Source organism: Schistocerca americana, chromosome 4 (assembly GCF_021461395.2).
Source record: "Schistocerca americana isolate TAMUIC-IGC-003095 chromosome 4, iqSchAmer2.1, whole genome shotgun sequence".
NCBI lineage: Eukaryota > Metazoa > Arthropoda > Insecta > Orthoptera > Acrididae > Schistocerca > Schistocerca americana.
In genome coordinates, this window is record NC_060122.1 from 767,696,248 (window position 1) to 767,714,921 (window position 18,674).

At 42.0% G+C, this 18,674-nt stretch overlaps 1 protein-coding gene across 2 annotated transcripts in view; it reads left to right on the plus strand.

The window, feature by feature from the left end:
• LOC124612598 (proton-coupled amino acid transporter-like protein CG1139) overlaps window positions 1-18,674 on the plus strand; it is a 131,667-nt gene that overhangs the window by 51,754 nt on the left and 61,239 nt on the right. Inside the window, exon 1 of one of the 2 annotated variants that reach the window (XM_047140880.1) lies at window positions 13,002-13,125. The exons of the other annotated variant lie outside the window; for it this stretch is intronic. Within the exon in view, the coding sequence (XP_046996836.1) occupies window positions 13,012-13,125 (114 nt within the window). The 5' untranslated portion in view covers window positions 13,002-13,011. Of the gene's footprint in view, window positions 1-13,001; window positions 13,126-18,674 lie in introns of those variants that run through there. 2 annotated transcript variants of the gene reach the window in all.

The following is an 18,674-nucleotide window of genomic DNA, read 5'->3' on the forward strand; positions in this document are numbered from 1 at the left end:
TATAGCGGCGTGTACTATTAAATAAGGGTGTCCCAGGAGGAATGGCGAGTATTCAGCGATATGACAGGAACGATCATGTGAAGCAAAAAAGTCTAGTACATAAGGTCTCTAATATGCATACGTGAAGAGCTATGAGTATGCTTCATCTTCAGGATTGTGAAAAACATCTCTTCTACTGAACAAGTGCTCATAGCTCTTTAGATATACATTTTAGAGCCCATGTTTACTAGAAAATTTTTTCTTGTTTGGTCCACACTATCTTCTCCTAAAATATGAAAACCAAAAAAAATGGTTCAAATGGCTCTGAGCACTATGGGACTTAACATCTGTGGTCATCAGTCCCCTAGAACTTAGAACAACTTAAACCTAACTAACCTAAGGACATCACACACATCCATGCCCGAGGCAGGATTCGAACCTGCGACCGTAGCAGCCGCGCGGTTCCGGACTGCGTGCCTAGAACCGCTAGACCACCGCGGCCGGCGATATGGAAACCAAAGCGCTTGCAATAGAAGAGATTTGTTTCGTAGCGTCAGAGATAAAGAAGTGCTCATAGTTCTAAAAGTATGCATTTTAGAGCCCATATTTACTAAACTTTTTTGCTTCGAATGTTCATTCCTGTCACGTCCCTGAGTATTGACCATTCTTCCTGGGACACCCTGTGTATCACTGCAACACATCAAACGAAAAACTTTCAAGGGACAAGCGTTGTTTATTAGAAAGATCGTGGTTCCAGCATCAGAACTTGCCGCAATCAGGTCAATTGCAATGCTCCGCAACATAGGGCGGTAATGTACTTGTAGGTTGAAGATTAATACCCCATCGTCGCTCGATCATTAGACACGGAGCACTAGCTTAGTTGGACAAGAACGTGGCAGAAACAGGGCTTGGCCTCGCTGAAGTAACAGTTTCGGATTTCAGTTAATTTGATTTATGAAAACCTAAGGAAAACCAAACGCTTTACGATGCCTCATTGGAAGATAAAGTAATTTTTGGCTCATGCGACGTTGTCTGTAAACATTTATACGTACATGATACTCAATGAACATCAACAACATATCGATCCCCCCAGCAGACAAGAAGTTAGCTTCGACGTATACGAAGCGTGCCATCAGCTCTCATACATTACCACAAACTGTAAACAGTCACATTCCGCTGCAGTTTTCAAGTCTCAATCTGCCTTCCATGAGAAAAATTACGAATTAAATTTTTGGCTTTCTTTGGAAGGAACAATTGGCCCGACTCTTTGCATACTAGAGTTTGTAGAAGTACACGTGTAACCGAAATACGAGTTACATTGCTGAGGATGTTAAATTTCTGTGCCAGACTCAAGATTTTTATATATTCACTACGTCCAGTGGAAAACATTCCCCACATTGCTGTTTACAACGACTTATAAAGTTAGCGATACACTTCTCGCGGAAATATTAACGGAAGCAAGAAATGGATGAACAAAGACGCGATGACAGCAAAGTGACAGTGCAACTGGCGCTATGAAAGAAGCTTTTACTTTGCGAATGTTACAGTGAGCTGGAAAGCGGAGCAGAAGTAACTCCGGCTACACCCACAGCTTTGGTTGCACAACGACGGTTTACTTCACAGCTGAGAGCGGCATTCGTAAACACGAACAGTAAACAGAACACACAGCTCGATCAAGTTTAATGCGTGCCTGGCGACCAGATCAACATTCTGCCGTGCTGTGTCTTTGAGGGAATGGCATGGAAACGTTCGTTCACTCGGGTCAAATGTCATTCCGTAGTCTATGTTTTTCTTCTGTATGGAGAAGTAACACAATAGAACAGACCACTAAGACGCTCGTAGTATATTGCACCTGACGTAGTTCTGAGTAGATAAAGCTGTTATCAGCACGAAGGTTGGTTTGAACACTATAATACTTTAGAGGTAGGCATCGCCCTATTCGAGGGTTCCTCCGACCTATGAGCTGACTTAACCAGTCAGTTATAAGGGGGACTACAGTTTTATGTTGACTGCGAACGTGGCTCATTTTTCACATCAACAAACTTTGCCACAGATGAAAGAAGTTATAAGTGACGGATAAACATTCCAGTACTGATGGGGGATCGAATTTTGGATTCAATCATATTTTTTACAAAAATTTCGTTACAAAAACAAAATATTTCACACAATTACATTAAATAACATAACGCAGTCTCGCTTTGTAGATAATACTTTTTACTGCTTGTTAAGCATTTTGTTTGTCTTCTTTTGGAAGGGCGTCTATAAACATTGTTTGTAGCATGTGTGTGTTGTTAGTGTCGTCTCCTTTCTGCTGTGATTGTGCTATTTCCTTTCTTTGCTGGATTTCTATTAGAATTTGGTAATTTAATATCGCATAGCTACTATCAAGAATCTTGAGAAGTTTTCGTTGTACTTCTGATGTTTTTGTATTCTGTTATGCTCCGAAGTACGGTAGTATTTATAGATCGTCAGTAAACGCAATTTAGCCTGCCCGGTTAGCCGTGCGGTCTAACGCACTGCTTTCAAGGCGGGAAGTCGTGCCGGTCCCCGGCACGAATCCTCTCGGCGGGTTAGTGTCGAGGTCCGGTGTGCCGGCCAATCTGTGGAAAGGTTTTTAAGGCGGTTTTCCATCTGCTGCGGCGAATGCGGGCTGGTTCCCCTTACTCCGTCTCAGTTACGCTACGTCGGCGATTGCTGGGCAAACACTTTCTCCACGTACGCGTACACCACAATTACTCTATCACGCAAACATAGGGGTTACACTCGTCTGGTCTGAGACGTTCCCGAGGGTCCACTGGGGACCGAACCGCACAATAACCCTGGGTTCGGTGTGGGGCGGCGACGGGGTGAGTGGACTGCTGTAGCCTATTGTGGGGCCGGCCGGAGTGGCTGAGCGGCTCTAGGCGCTTCAGTCTAGAACCGAGCGACCGCTACGGTCGCAGGTTCGAATCCTGCCTCGGGCATGGATGTGTGTGATGTCCTTAGGCTAGTTAGGTTTAAATAGTTCTAAGTTTTAGGGGACTGATGACCTCAGAAGTTAAGTCCCATAGTGCTCAGAGCCATTCTTGAACCTATTGTGGGGTTGCGAAGCACTGAGGACTACGGCGGGGACGAAGCCTTTTCGTAGTTTCTAGGTCCTCAGTTCCATACAATACAATACAAACGCAGTTTCTTGTCGGAGCCTCTGTGGTTATTGTGAGAGCCGATACCTACACTTCAACAGCCAATTTTTCTTTCTATAGTATGTTGTTGCAGTGCGTGTGTTGTTAAGGAGAACGGTACAATGCAATGCTTGGTCTGCATGTCGTATTTCTCTTCCGATATCAAGGCAGGGACTTTCAGCTAAAATGTCCTCCTCTGTATCGACGACATACTGTAGTACGAGTACAGGTTGTGACGCAGGAACGACGCGATATGTAAATTTGCTTTTGGCCGTGGGACGTGTACTGATAGCCAAAGCTTTCAAGGCGACCGTTCACTTAAAGCGGAACATCCAGGTTCGAGTCCCGTTCAGGCATGTCCTCATTCCCTATATAGCTGATGGTCGCTCGTATTTGCAACTGCGAATACATTTCATCAATTTTTCTTTCGTCCATTTTCATATTGTCGGTGTATCACAAATTAGTCGGTGCTCTGTTCTATCTTACAATTTACACGACTGACACAAGGGTGACACCCTGACTCCTACACTGGAGAGTTTAATATATGCTGTCATTTTGCGATGCACCATTCTGCAGCACATCAAGCGAGAATTACAAATGATCAATGGGTTGTGTATTTTAAGCCTTACATGTCTCCAAGTTCTGTTTTTGTTACTATTTCGCATTTTTTAAATAATCTGTTGTTGTTATGCCCTGCACAATTTTATAGGTGTTTGTCCTACAACGACCGGGAGGGCGGTGTGCTGGCCACGTGCCCTCCATACCACGTCCAGTGACCCCAATGGCAGAGGATGACATGGCGGTCGGTCGGTTCTGATGGACCCGCCACGACGGCCTTTGGACAGAGTTTACGTTCACATTTTGTTTATGGTTCGACAGATATAGTTGTGTTCTACAAATCACATTCAGAAGTGTTGCAGATGATTCACATACTTCTGGATTTTAGAGATACCAAATCCCCTCAAATCAATTTGTATCAATTAGTACAGGCAACTGTCATTTATTTTCATCTGGAGCCCACGATGGTACCAAAAGTAATCTCCGCGAAAGGTGCTTGCTGCATATGCTCAGTGCCGGGTTCGAAGTGCCCACATCTCTTTCGGGGATATGAGATATGCTCAGGACGATATCACAAACTCACATCCATAAAGTGTTTAAAAAAATGGCTCTGAGCACTATGGGACTTAACTGCTGAGGTCATCAGTCCCCTAGAACTTAGAACTACTTAAACCTAACTAACCTAAGGACATCACACACATCTAAGCTAGAGGCAGGATTCGAACCTGCGTCTGTAACGGTCGCGCGGTGCCAGACTGTAGCGCTTAAAACCGCTCGGCCACTCCAGCCGACTAAAGTGTTTCTCATACCTTTCTGAACCTACCTTGTGAACAATGGAGGGGGGGGGGGGGCTCATAGCCTTGCTGAGGTTTCTTTCGTCCTTTTTCACAATGGCGGTATTTCACAAGTTATTAGTCTGTGCTCTGTTCCATTTTACAATTTACATGACTGACATATGGGTGAGACTAAATTCCTCTTCGAAGAGTTTGTTATTTTTTGTTATTTTCCGATGCACCACTCTACATCACATAGAGCGAAAAAAAACTGATCCATAGCTTGTGTACATTAAACCCTACATGTTTCCAATTTCTGTTTTTGTCTTTGTATGTGTGAAATCTTATGGGACTTAACTGCTAAGGTCATCAGTCCCTAAGCTCACACACTACTTAACCTAAATTATCCTAAGGACAAACACACACACCCATGTCCGAGGGAGGACTCGAACCTCCGCCGGTATCAGCTGCACAGTCCATGACTGCAGCTCCTCAGAACGCTCGGCTAATCCCGCGCGGCGTTTTTGTCTTTATTTTGCACTTTTTGAGGACTCTCCTTTCGCACCTGTGTGCCCCGCCGAGTGCTTCCTCGTTGTTGTTGTTGAGCACTGAACACATCGTGGCATTTATGGAAGAACGAAAATCGATTCAAAAATATTAACATGGATTCCGTATTCAGAAATCTTGTGTAACGCAACTCGTTCTGTCTGTCTAAAAACCCAAAGCACCATAAATACAAGCGCCCTGGTTGATGCCGTGTTCTTAAATTTACGGAAGGCATTCGATAACTGCCTTTTAGTGACCAGAATACGAGTTACCGACTGTTGCACCCCAGAACTAAGACGGAACCCAAGGAGTTTCTAGCGGTGCGTTATTCTTAATGGGACGAAATCGACAGACCTGAAGCTAATTTCGGAGTACTCTAAGGGAGTGTAAATAGGGTTGTTGCGTTCGCAGTACACGTAAAAGATTTTGTGGGTAACTTCGGAAGCTCTGTGAGGATGTCCGCAGACGATGCCTTTGTCTACAGGAAAGTTGCAACGCCAGAACGCTGTTGGATGGGTCGCTACCAACAGCAAATTGTGCCTTAGTCCTTTACCTAAGTCAGTTATTAAGCTAAGGATGATATGACAGTTAAGTAGTGTACCAGGAGACTGTTTCTTCCTGCCAGTCAGAAAACAGCGATGAAACATTTTTCCGCGACGGAATTAGAACCGGCTAACCTTGGGTCGCGAGCCGCTGCATCCACGGAATTTTGTAAGCTTGGTATCGCTACCGACCGTGAACTTAAACGTTGGCTACGCATGTTACTTAATCGGCGCTGTGAATTACATTTCTCATAACTACATACTAACTCCAATGACGTCTGTAAATTCATTTGTTCTAGGCTACATAGGGATACAGTGAATGCGTTTATCCTGTCGGGAGTGGCCGTGCGGTTCTAGGCGCTACAGTCTGCAGCCGAGCGACCGCTACGGCCGCAGGTTCGAATCCTGCCTCGGGCATGGATGTGTGTGATGTCCTTAGGTCAGTTAGGTTTAATTAGTTCTAAGTTCTAGGCGACTGATGACCTCAGAAGTTAAGTCGCACAGTGCTCAGAGCCATTTATCCTGTCGATACGAGGACCAACAAACTGACCTACGTTTTATTTAAGTGAATTGGAGATAAGTCTGAAAAGTGTTTTACGAAAATATTCCCCCATAATATAGAGAAGAACCCACGGCAAAACAACGAAACTTAAATTTTAAATGCACTTCTACTTCGTGATGTGTGCCATACATGCAAAATAGCCTTACCTAATCGGATTCGTCTCATCAATAAGAAGCTTGAACTTCATTATTCGCGAATTCGTTTATTCGCAAAAATAATTTTACTGTAACATATTGAGCATAGGTGAACAGAAAGAGAGAGAGATAAATGAATTTGGAAGACTTAGTTTCTAAGTACAAGCAAAATCTTCAATTTGCTCCTTGTAAGAAGAACCACGTTCGTTGGTGTAATTATCATTCCCCATCACAATGTTTTGCAAAACGTGACTACATCATCTACTTTGTACTTCAGTTATAGCTTCCACACCACCAAAGGAATTTGTCACAAAATTTTAATTAATTCCAAATATATTTTCATACAGTAGTTAACATTTATCACTAAATTTAGACGACATTATTTACAGAAATTATTCTTTTTTGTATTATATCTGAATAAACGTGTCAAATAAAGCGTACATTTGGGTTTTTAAAATCGCAGATTATGAAGTATGGTGCCAGTGTTGACAAGCAGATTCCGCTTCTTTTTAAAAGATGGCTTTATTAAGGTATTTTATGCGCCCTGTCTTACCTCCAAAAAAGTAAGCATATGGACGGCCATGTAATTTACGAGATGCTGATATTTCTAATATCCGAGTCTCGCCTCCCGTGAGGCAAACTATTCTCAAATCGTGCTCTTCTGCAACGCTGCTAGTGGCAGTTCCTACTTCCATCGCTAGAGGCCACCTCAGGCTGGCCACACAAGTGAGCGCCTCGCGCGCCTGCGCAACCGCTATCTGGCGTCGTAATTTTTCGGCGCTGAATATCCCCTCAGTTTCACCGCAACAACCGACTACACGGACACTTGTTCAGCGGAGTCATTATTCAGTTTCTTCTATGAGAGAATCAGATGTTTCTGCAAGCCGTCCAAATGATTTCCTTTGTGAGGAAGCGGCAAAGTAACTATTGCTTGAAGAAATTAGTCGGTTACTAATGGCTGTTGCTTCAGTGATTGGTAACAAAGAGTTAAACAGAGCTCATTGGAAACAGGATCATTGACGAGCGTTTTAGGTAGTGCATTGCCCACTAGAATTACATATTAAAAGCGAAGTAACATGGACGGCAGAAGACGACGAAGCCTAGATTCGACATCTACAAAATTTTGTGTGGCTTTATACTGATAGTCTGCCCAAAACTGTCACCGAAAACAGTTGAAAATATCAGAAACGAGGATTATCAGTAATTGTGTGGAAAAGGACTTAGCCAAAGAAAAGGACTTTGACATTGACAATTCATTTCGAAACTGTTGTCATTTTCTACAGATACTGGTGATTCAGTAAGCATCTAAGTAATGGGATCTGAAAGTACTTTAAGCACTACCCCTTCGCCAGAACTCCGCGGAAATTATGTTTTAAGTGGACACTGGATAATCCTTCTGCCACCGGCCAAGACAGTTATTGAAATTGTTCGTGACTGGCTCCTTCGTATACGAGAAAATAATTTTTTACACAACTTTTGATTCTGAATGTGTACTGCGATTGTTGTATGTTTTACTGCAGAGCAATAATTGGTTAGAAGTAACAAGTACACTCATTTAAAGAAAAGATGTTTAGCTAGTTTTAAATTACCGCTGCGTTTATAAGACAGCAAAACTGTTCAGACAGCAACGGCTATGACAGGCGTAGAAATTATAATAGTTAGCACAAAATGCAGAGTAGCGAAAGAATAAGAACCGCCTAAGATACAATTATGACTGCGAGGACTTCTCTGCAGTAACATTACGCAATTTGCTCCCGAGACCAGTTCGCGGTACTGCAGAGGGACGTGTGCAAGACGAGTGGGCGTCTTGCACTTATTTGCGGCATGCACGTTCCAGGAAATATGCTGTGGTAGTTTTCCTCTGCCCTATCTTCTCCAGCAACAAAACGCCATACTAAGCTTTCTGCGTTTCGGTAAATAAAAAAAGCAAACACTGCACTAATAGTAATCAGAATTGTATCTGAGTTGCTCTTTAGGCCGTAAAAATCAGTAAGATAGCAAATTGCAAATAATTATTGCGATTTTTTTCTCAGGAAAGTCGACACCATGTATCCTGCCTTCCAGAAAGCCTTCGCTATAGTTCCGGAGCGTCTCCTAGCAAACAATATAGGTGTATGCGAAATACCCGAAGAATATACTATTGGAGTGAAGCGTTCCTACCAAACCAAACCAGGCACGTCTTTTCTATTGGAGAGGCACTGTCAGTGTTCGGCGTACCTCAAGGTATGGAGACAAGATCGTTACAACATACGTAAACAAACTTTCACAACACATTTTCAGTTCCAGAGGTTGTTCCCAAACGATGCAGTATCGTACAGTATCACGTGTTTAGAAAATGGATACGAAAATCTTGAAGACTTGAAAATGACTTATGCTTGCTGCTCATAAATAGGCGAGAGTACCCAATTCCATTTCAGTCACTTCGACCTGTCACAACAGCCAAAGATATGCGAATATCTGTTCCGAGTGATGCATCTAGAACAAAATCTAGACTTCAGGAAGACAAATGTCTCATAAATTTACTGGAAGGTCCTAAAGCGTAATTCCTCCAAGAAGACGCTTACAAAAAGCTAGATCTACTAGAACTGAGTTGCTAGATCTACTAGAACTGAGTATTATTCATCGGTATGGGTCGCTTACATATTAACGGACGAGGTGAAGTAGATCCAGAGAAGAGCCGTAGGATTCATCATGGGCTTTTAAGTCTGCGCCAAAGAGTCACACGAATTCTCTTCCACCTCCATTGGGAGGCACTACAAGAACTTGCTGTTAACTGCATACACACTTTCTCTCCAAGTTCTGAGATCACACGTTCAAATACAAGTCCAGAAACATTTTACTTCCTCTGATATGCATCTAGCGTAACGATAACGAAGGAAAAGTTAGAGGAATCGGGTCGTATACTGAGGAACGCCTACAATATTTCTTCCTGCTCACTACCAATGAATGAAAGGGTAGGAAATTGGGAGTGCAGGATGATTCTCAAGCACCATACACCCTCTTCCACACACTGTACGGTACCTTTTAGAATAAACAAGTACATGCAGTGGCGATATCTATGGTAATGACTTGCGTTAGCGTGATATATAAACATTGAAGGCTTCACTAACGGAGTGCTGCCTTCAGATGTACGGCCTCATCTGGATGAAAATGGTACGTTTTGTGTCTGTAACCGGCGGTGCATCTTGAACCTGGTTTTCAGTAGGCGACCTGCACCAACACAGTTATGTGCAGACCTTTGTAATGCATGTATTGTTGCAGGGGGATGATTCTTTACTGGTGTAGCTATAAAATAACTGCTAACGTAATCAGCTGCCTATATTGTTATCTGATCATCGATTGTGCAGACTTTGCTACGCAAACGAGGTTGTAAATCTATGTTTCTATGCTTCTGATGACTTAGTCTGCCGTCCCGTTGATGGCCGTCGCTCTTAGACCGTGTAAGCGAAGTACAGTTGCTCTGTGGGGTCAGAGCCTATGTATTGCGTTTTGTGATTTGCGCAATTCAATGGAAAGCTTCTTCTAATTGACGTCAATTCTGCCAAGGTCAAATGCGGAAGCCTTATGACGCATGAATTTATGATCTGTTGTAACCATCAAATAACAAGTCACCGATGGATAATTGCCAGCTTCTGATTGGACTAGGGTACTCCTAAAGCAGCATTACCTGCCTGAATAGTTTCTTTCTGGTTGTTGTTCAGCAGTGAATATGGGCAACGTAACTTTTCCGTATCTGTTCCGAGCTACACTTCACCTAACTTTTTCCACCTGAATTAATAAACTTAATCGAGAATCGAACGGTCTACCATATAGTCGATTAACAATTGCAAGTTTAAGGCGTCAAAGTAATAACAATGTTACTTCCGACTGTGAACCTATCTGTGTTATAAAGCGGCTGACATCACTGTAGACCGCACTTGGCATTACATGGTACCAGTATCTCTATTGCAAACACTGATTCGACACTACTGAGATTTTTTGCACGGATCCATAGCCTGTAGTGAAAGTGAATGATAAGGATTGCGAAATGCTCCTATAACGGACGACATTGGCCTCAGGCGGCGAGCCTTCTGTCGGTGAGAATAGCTCGCTAATAGTCGCGAATTGCTGCGACCTCTGGGCGCTATATGTTTAACGCAGTAGGGCAGACTGAACTTCCTGGTAGAGGGCAGTTGAAATTTCAGTTGCTGTCTGGCACCATAGCTATCTGAGTGGAAAATTTCGCAGAACTAAACATTCTGTGATGACAAAGAGGTCTACGAGTCTTTATCGCCAGTAGTCGCCTTAACAATAAAGCCCCCTGAACACGTCTCTTGATGGCTCACAGTTCCACGCTCACTAATGTTATCTGCATCGACCCGTTTACTTCAACGTTTTAATTTTTCGTAATGCACGTTAAAGTCGTATAACTCCCTTTATAACTGACTGAGAAAGTCATCTCAAAGGTCGGAGAAACACACTGGGTTACCATCTCCATTGGCAACACGCCTAGTAAAGAACTGTGGTGCTCGAATCAACCTTTCGGTTGACGACAACTTTGTTTTCATATTCCTTTGCTAGAGGTCTACCACTGCGAATTCAAATATATTGTTCGTAATACAACAGGAAGGCGCTATGACCTCGTGTATGTGTATCACACTGTCAGCTCCTCCGAGCTACAAAGTAAGACCCCTCTGGCCCAGCCTTCCAGACTCCATCCCTCCACACTTCAACACGAACTTGCTATCCATATCTTATCTCCTTTTTCCGTGCCACAATATTATCCACGAAAGTCGCTCATTTATTACACATTTCCTATTCTGTGTCGGTACCTGCCTATTCTCATTCCTCTTTCTTCAGTCACAAAATTTTATCTGTAACTTTCCATGGTTAGATTATCAGACAAGCAAGCAAATTCGACAGTTTCACTAATGCCCATCGCCTTTCTGTTAAAGAGTTCCTCAATTTTCGTAAAATCAACTATCATGATACGTAGACAGTGAACAACATTCTGAAACATAGTTTTCACGGCGAAGTGATAAAAGTGAAGATGAAGGCTACCTGCATATTTCATCTTATTTTTTAAGATAATATCGCAGCCAGCTAAATTAAAAAAGTTGAGAATCTTAATACGATACTGAAAAGTGCCCTCTCCGTCACTTACTACAACTTACTAACAGCTTTCCTTTTAAATCATGATCTGCTTGTGAAATGCCTTGTCCCTGAATTGATGCTGTACAAACATAGTTGCCTCGCATATATCACGGATTTGTGGATTTGATTGGAGTGATTTAGCACAAATACTTGAAACATAAATCACGTTGCATGGAACGACTCTGCTACCAGCAAGGTGTTTTTCTTCTAATTGTACGGTTTTGTAACGACACCTTTGCTGATTAACTCATAATTATTACGTTGCAGTCTATGAAATATTCCATTTTATCTCAGTTGGTAGACCAACGATCATATTTGGAATGATACAATGCTGCGGAGATTTGGAAGGACCGGAGACAGTGGTAGTAATGAAACTGATGTCTACGAGATCTTATGTGTCACTTTCAAAAGGCCCAGTATTTGCTATAGCGAAAGGCTACATTATTTGTGGAGTAATAAGTGGATTCTGTGGCCCTGACGTAGGAGAAGGAAAAAAAGGTGGGACAACGAAGATCAGTTACGTAACATGGCGAGGATCGCACAGCCGAAATGAACAGTGTGAGCTGCTAACCTAATCTTGTGCGCTGTGATGCAACTGTTAACACTTCTTCGTATTACACTCACTTTTCATAGCTATAGGTTACTAACGCTTTACATACTGCCTCCTCCTTAATACAAAATTAGACGTAGTTGTTGGAGGTAGAAGGAAAAAGATGTTTCTTCAATAGAAACATACCTATGGGAGACCAAATGATGATTTCACTGACCGATCGGTAGGATCAGCTAATCTGCTGCAACTGGTTCTGGCTGTACTCGTGTTTGTCGTACATACGTTCAGGGCAGGAGTGCTTTGAAAATGCAGGACCCTCCGACATTGGTGTGCAAATGTGATCGAAGTAAAACTGGGTAATCTACCGTCGGCGATTTTGACTGCTTTAATCAAGCTGTAATATGAAGGCTTCGGCAGAAGAAAGTGCTAACCCATGCAAGCGTAGTTTTGAGTTATTGCAATGTTACACATTTGTTTAATTCAAATACAAGATCATAAATAAAATAATGCAAAGCAATTTATATAGTAGACAGTTATTTCCAGAGGTAAATTTAGAATTCCTTGTACCCAGCGCTAATCCTTGTTAAATTGAGAGATAGTACTTTCTTTCGCCGACGCCTTCACATATGAGAACGCTGAACAAAAATATTACCTGTTGATAATCTGATCACAAAGTGCCAAACATTGTTTGGTGTATGCAGTAACACTCGTATCATCTGGAAGAAGCAGCCACGTTCAGTACGAGTCTAATTCGCGGACAAAGCTATCAGTTCCGTCGGATGTAAATGAAACGATAGTTACATCATATAATGACAAGAAGGATTACAGGCATTTATTTTTCTCCGCGAGCGCTGTGTCTATCAGCGGAAATGCAGCGCCAGCGCGGGCCAGTACTATTCCATTCGGAAGGCGCCGACGCCACAAAGCTAAACCCACCCCGCGACGGTCACGGACCGTATGGCAGGGCTGCAGGGCTGTCAGCTTTTTACGTCTGGCCACGGGCATGCGCATTATCACAGCCCCGCCCTCTCACATCCCCCTCTCCCCCCCTCCCCCCTCCCACCGCTTGACTTATGCCTGGCTGTACGGACTTGTGGTCATTCCCGTGCCGTCACCCGCAGCTGACACGCACAACTGAACTACTTGTGCAGACTTGCATCTCATCACACACAGTACAAACGCGAAAGGTAAGCAACCTGCCGAGATCACCAGCACTACTCTTAGCAAACAATCTTCTCCTTTTTAATATATTGAATATTGTTATTTTTATAAATCATTATTGTTTATTCGCATGCCTTATGTTTAGAAGCTACTACTATCATGCTTAATAGTGTCCCAGATAGGGCAAACGATTATAATGTTGACAATTTAACTGCACACCTATTAAGCCCAAAGTCACATAATAGTTTCAGTAATTACCATTTGTATTTTTTACGAAAAAAATACTTTTTTTCCGTCCATCTCTGTATTGTAACGCGTCCCACACGGCTGTTGACGATACAGCAGTACTTACAATTTAACCCAAAGCAAGCTTCTGTTTTAGAGTTCCCGTCTGGCGCAGTGTTTCCGGCTCAAAGTCACGACAAATTTCATTTGCTTAAAATAATGTGCGGTTCAGATTTCTCGAGTTTGAAGAGTGCATTGTCACAGTAGAACTCATTCATCTACAGAGTTCCAGGCTGTTTCAAAATCCTAATGCTTAATTAGGAGAATGTACTAAATTACAAGACTTTTCGAATTCTTCACACTGATTTCATAACAGTGAAGACTTTTGGTTTCCTACTCGTTTATGTATGAAGAACTTTTGCATGTAGTTAATAGAGCATAATTGCAGAACAACTTTCCTAAAGCCCCTGTTTGTGAGGCTGTGTTCAGATTTAGTGATGTCACCATTATTTCTTCATTATATGTCTGTTTCGCGAAAGAGTTACGTATATTCTAAATGAGCTTTTGTTCTCCAGATTTGCCTGTCAAGATTATATTTGTGAAACTCTTAAAAGGCAGTGATGAGCAATTTATCATATGTAGAGTCAGATAGATACTCCGCAGACACCTTCAGTGGCGAATGCATGTGGAACTGGTAGCAATATATTCATATCGTTTGTTTCAAATAAGGCTATGGCCGATAGTTCCCTTTTCTCTTTTTCTCTGAAGCACGAAAATTATTAAATTCTGTATTTTTCTCTTTGTGAGTCGTCAGTCTTCTGACTAGTTCAATGTGGACCACTATGATTCCCTGTCTTGTGTCACCCTCTTCATGTCAGAGTAGTATTTTTACCTTAAATACTCAATTATTTGTTCCCTATGTCTGAATCTCTGTCTTTCTCTATAATTTATGCTCTCTCTTCTAAAACCATGGTAGTTTTCCTCGTTGTCTTAACACATGCCTTATAATCCCGTCTTTTCTTGTAGTTATCGTTTTCCATACACATCTTACCTCGCAAATTCTGCGGACAACCTCCTCATTTATTATCTTGTTAATCCACTTAATTTTCCGCGCTCTTCTGTTGCATCACATCTTAAACATTTAGATTCTCTTATTTCCAGGCTTTTTCCACAGTCCGTGTTTCACGTCCATTCGGTGCTGTGCTCCAGGACATTCTCAGAAATTTCATCATCAAATTAAAGCTTACGTTTGACATTAGCAGGCTTCTTTTGGTTAGCAATGTCCTCTTTGCCTTGCTGGTTGGTTTTTATGTCCCCCTTCCTTCGTTCGTCATGTGTTATTTTGTTTCCAAAGTACAAGAATTCCCTCACTTCGAATGCTAGTAGACCGCAATTTTGATGTTCAGTTGTCACTAATCTCGTTTATGCTGTTCCTCCTCAATGCTTTCGGCGTTCTTTGGTTAGCTCTCAGTCCTTTTTTTGCGCACACCAGACAGCTCATTCAACAGATGTTGTAAATCTTTCTTATTTTCACAGCTGAATCACCAGCAAATACTTTTACTAATGTCCTTTCGGCCTGGATTTTAATCCCTCTTTTGAAACATTCTTTTATTACTTTTACTGCTTCTAAGATGTACATCAGTAGAGGAGAAAGTCTCATCTTTGCCCTACGCTCTTCAGTACGAGCCAATGTATAAGATCTCTACCCTGCTGAAAGATACTGTTCTTCATTAGTCTTCTTTTATTAGGTCATAGTACGCATTTCAACACTGTACAGGTACCCTGAGGGGCCCCAAATCCTTAGACCAACTAACTGCACTTAAATGAGAAGTGGGCTTCTGAGAATAAGCTGCAGCCAGGGTCCATAAGCAAGCGTTTAACCATGTCTGTCTTGTCATTGTGACATTGCTTGACTACAGCTCATGGGTGGAGATCATACGAGGAAAGATGTAACATTCCTTCGGAAAAATAAACCACAGGTGTTAGAGGACCAAATTAAATAGTTGACTTCTAGTTGGTCATTACCATTATCAGCTACATAGCTGTTCCTGACTTTGTTCGTATTACTACAAATATGGAATTAACTACGCATGCGTTTGTCTAGCTATGAGGCACCTTTTTCATGTCGTTGGACGGCGCAAAAAGTAGGCACACCGTGAGACAGAGTCTAAATGAAGTGCGGTACTTCCACATCTACTCTTCAACTTTTAGACGCCGGAAGACAGCTTCGTCTGTTACTGAGCACAACAATTTAGAGCGCAAACTTGGAAGCTTAGGGGGAGTGCGGATAGCTGCTCATTAATACTGCGGTAAAACGATGAGTCATCAGTGAGACGTTGTTTGTGCTTCCCACAGAGTCTAATTCGAGGCGCACACACTCTAATTAAGTTATACTCTATTTCAAAATTCTCTCACGTGGCTCTACCCTCTGCGACGCAACGGGAGGTGCGAAGAGTCAGGTTAAAACACAACCACGAATTAAATACCATATCTCCCACGTATTTTATTGATACAAATTTAATGCAAAGTACTTTCCTTACAATTTTGTTCATTTTTACGAACTCTCAGGATGTACCAAAAAAAAAAAAAAAGTGCCTCCTGTCAATGTTCCACAAAACAATCATTGCGCAGTTTACTGGTTTCGGGCAGTTTTGCAATCTCCAAATGACTACTTTTTCTATTGATACACAACAAGGAAGCTTTACTGTACAATTAACAAATACATTTTATAATTAAATGAAAAAGAACGCCGGCCGAAGTGGCCGCGCGGTTCTGGCGCTGCAGTCTGGAACCGCGAGACCGCTACGGTCGCAGGTTCGAATCCTGCCTCGGGCATGGATGTGTGTGATGTCCTTAGATTAGTTAGGTTTAACTAGTTCTAAGTTCTAGGGGACTAATGACCTCAGCAGTTGAGTCCCATAGTGCTCAGAGCCATTTGAACCATTTTTTTTTTTGAAAAAGAACAATTCGTTAACAGGAAACTGGAAAAAGAATTCAGTAATACAGATATGCAGCGCCTTAGTTCTAAATGCAAACATGAGAATGAAATCACAAGTGTAAGAATTTTAACAGCTCAATAGGGCTTCATTCGTGTATACATCCTTACATATTTTTGTATGAACATGACCATAACATTGCACGTAGGGCAATATATCTCTTTGGCATCTTTAGCTCTGCATGTAAGTCGTGTTCATAAATACCACTTACATACACTGACAGCTGTGAAATGTAATGCAGAAGAAACTAGGAGTAAGGTGTCTGATCCCAAATGAGATCCATTAATCAGTATTCGTCTGTAAGTGCCTTGCTTCCAGATAAGACGGATCTGTGCAGTCAGACGATCCGACAGTTAATCACTCACTATTTGTTGGCATGCCACCGTTTAACTTTTGAGTGGTACTCGCACTGTAGTTCACCAGCCTGCACATACCGCTGACGTTCCAATGAATGTATTACCACAAAATGTAGCCACACGAAGGTGGTCATGACTGGTCAAAGTCGGTAATAATCCTACAAATCATTTAGGAGAAACGTCTGGTGTCACTAGAGGGAAAATTATTTTTATGGAAATGTGTTGCAAAACATTTTTTATTCTAGTCTTTAGTCGCACATTGTACAAACTGTAACATGTTTTTGTCGGTGGTGGGCATCTACGGATCTCGATAACCAAATGTGCTAATGGAAAATCACGTTAACGCACCCGAGTACACAGCTATGGAGTTGGTTTTGAAACAGGCCATCTTTTTCTCTGTGTGTGGCTGATGTTCTAAAAGTGACCATTAACGTTATATTTACAGTGCAGCCTTTCATAAGCAAAATCAGGAACCTGATAGTGTTCTGAACACCGTAAGAACTACTCCTCTTCAACTTCTACTTCTACATGGATACTCTGCAAATCACATTTACTTGCCTCGCAGAGGGTTCATCGAACCACCTTACAATTCTCTATTACTCCAATCTCGTATAGCGCGCGGAAAGAAAGAACACCTATATCTTTCCGTGCGTGCTCTCATTTCCCTTATTTTATAGTGGCGATCGTTCCTCCCTATGCAGGTCGGTGTCGACAAAATATTTTCACATTTGGAGGAGAAAGTTGGTGACTGGAATTTCGTGAGAAGATTCCGTCGCAACGAAAAACTCCTTTCCTTTAATGACGTCCAGCTCAAATCCTGTCTCATTTCAGTGACACACTCTCCCATATTTCGCGATAATGCAAAACGTGCTGCCCTTCTTTGAACTTTTTCGATGTACTCCGTCAGTCCTATCTGGTAAGGATCCCACACCGCGCAGCAGTATTCTAAAAGAGGACGGACAAGCGTAGTGTAGGCAGTCTCCTTAGTACATCTGACACATTTTCTAAGTGTCCCGCTAATAAAACGCAGACTTTGGTTAGCCTTCCCCGCAACATTTTCTATGTTCCTTTCAGTTTAAGTTTGTTCGTAATTGTAATTCCTAGGTATTTAGTTACATTTGCGGCCTTTAGATTTGACTGATTTATAGTGTAACCGAAGTTTAACGAATTCCTTTAAGCACTCATGTGGATGACTTCACACTTTTCGTTGTTTAGGGTCAACTGCGAATTTCCGCACAATTCAGATATCTTTTCTAAATTGTTTTGCAATTTGTTTTAATCTTCTGATGATTTTATTAGTCGATAAACGACCGCGTCATCTGCAAACAGCCTAAGACGGCTGCTCAGATTGTCTCCAAAATCATTTATATAGATAAGGAACAACAAGAGGCCTATAGCACTATCTCGGGGGACGTTAGAAATCATTTCTGTTTAACTCGATGACTTTCAGTCAATTACTACGAATTGTGACCTCTCTGACAGGAATTCACAAATCCAGTCACATAACTGAGACGATATTCCATTAGCATGCAATTTCACTACAAGCCGCTTATGTGGTACAGTGTCAAAAGCCTTCCGAAAATCCAGAAATACGGAATCGATCTGAAATCCCTTGTCAATAGCACTCAACACTTCATGCGAATAAAGAGCTAGTTGTGTTTCACAAGAACGATGTTATCTAAACCCATGTTGACTGTGTGTCAATAGACTGTTTCCTTCGATGTAATTCATTATGTTCGAACACAATATATGTTCCAGAACCTTGCTGCATATCGACGTTAATGATATGGACCTGTTATTAAGTGGATTACTCCTGCCACCTTTCTTGAATATTGGTGTGACATATTGGTGTGACCTGTGCAGCTTTCCAGTCTCTGGGTACGGATCTTTCGTCGAGTGAACGGTTGTGTATGATTGTTAACTATGGAGCTAATGCATCAGCATACTCTGAAAGGAACCTAATTGGTATACAGTCTAGACCAGAAGACTTGCTTTTAT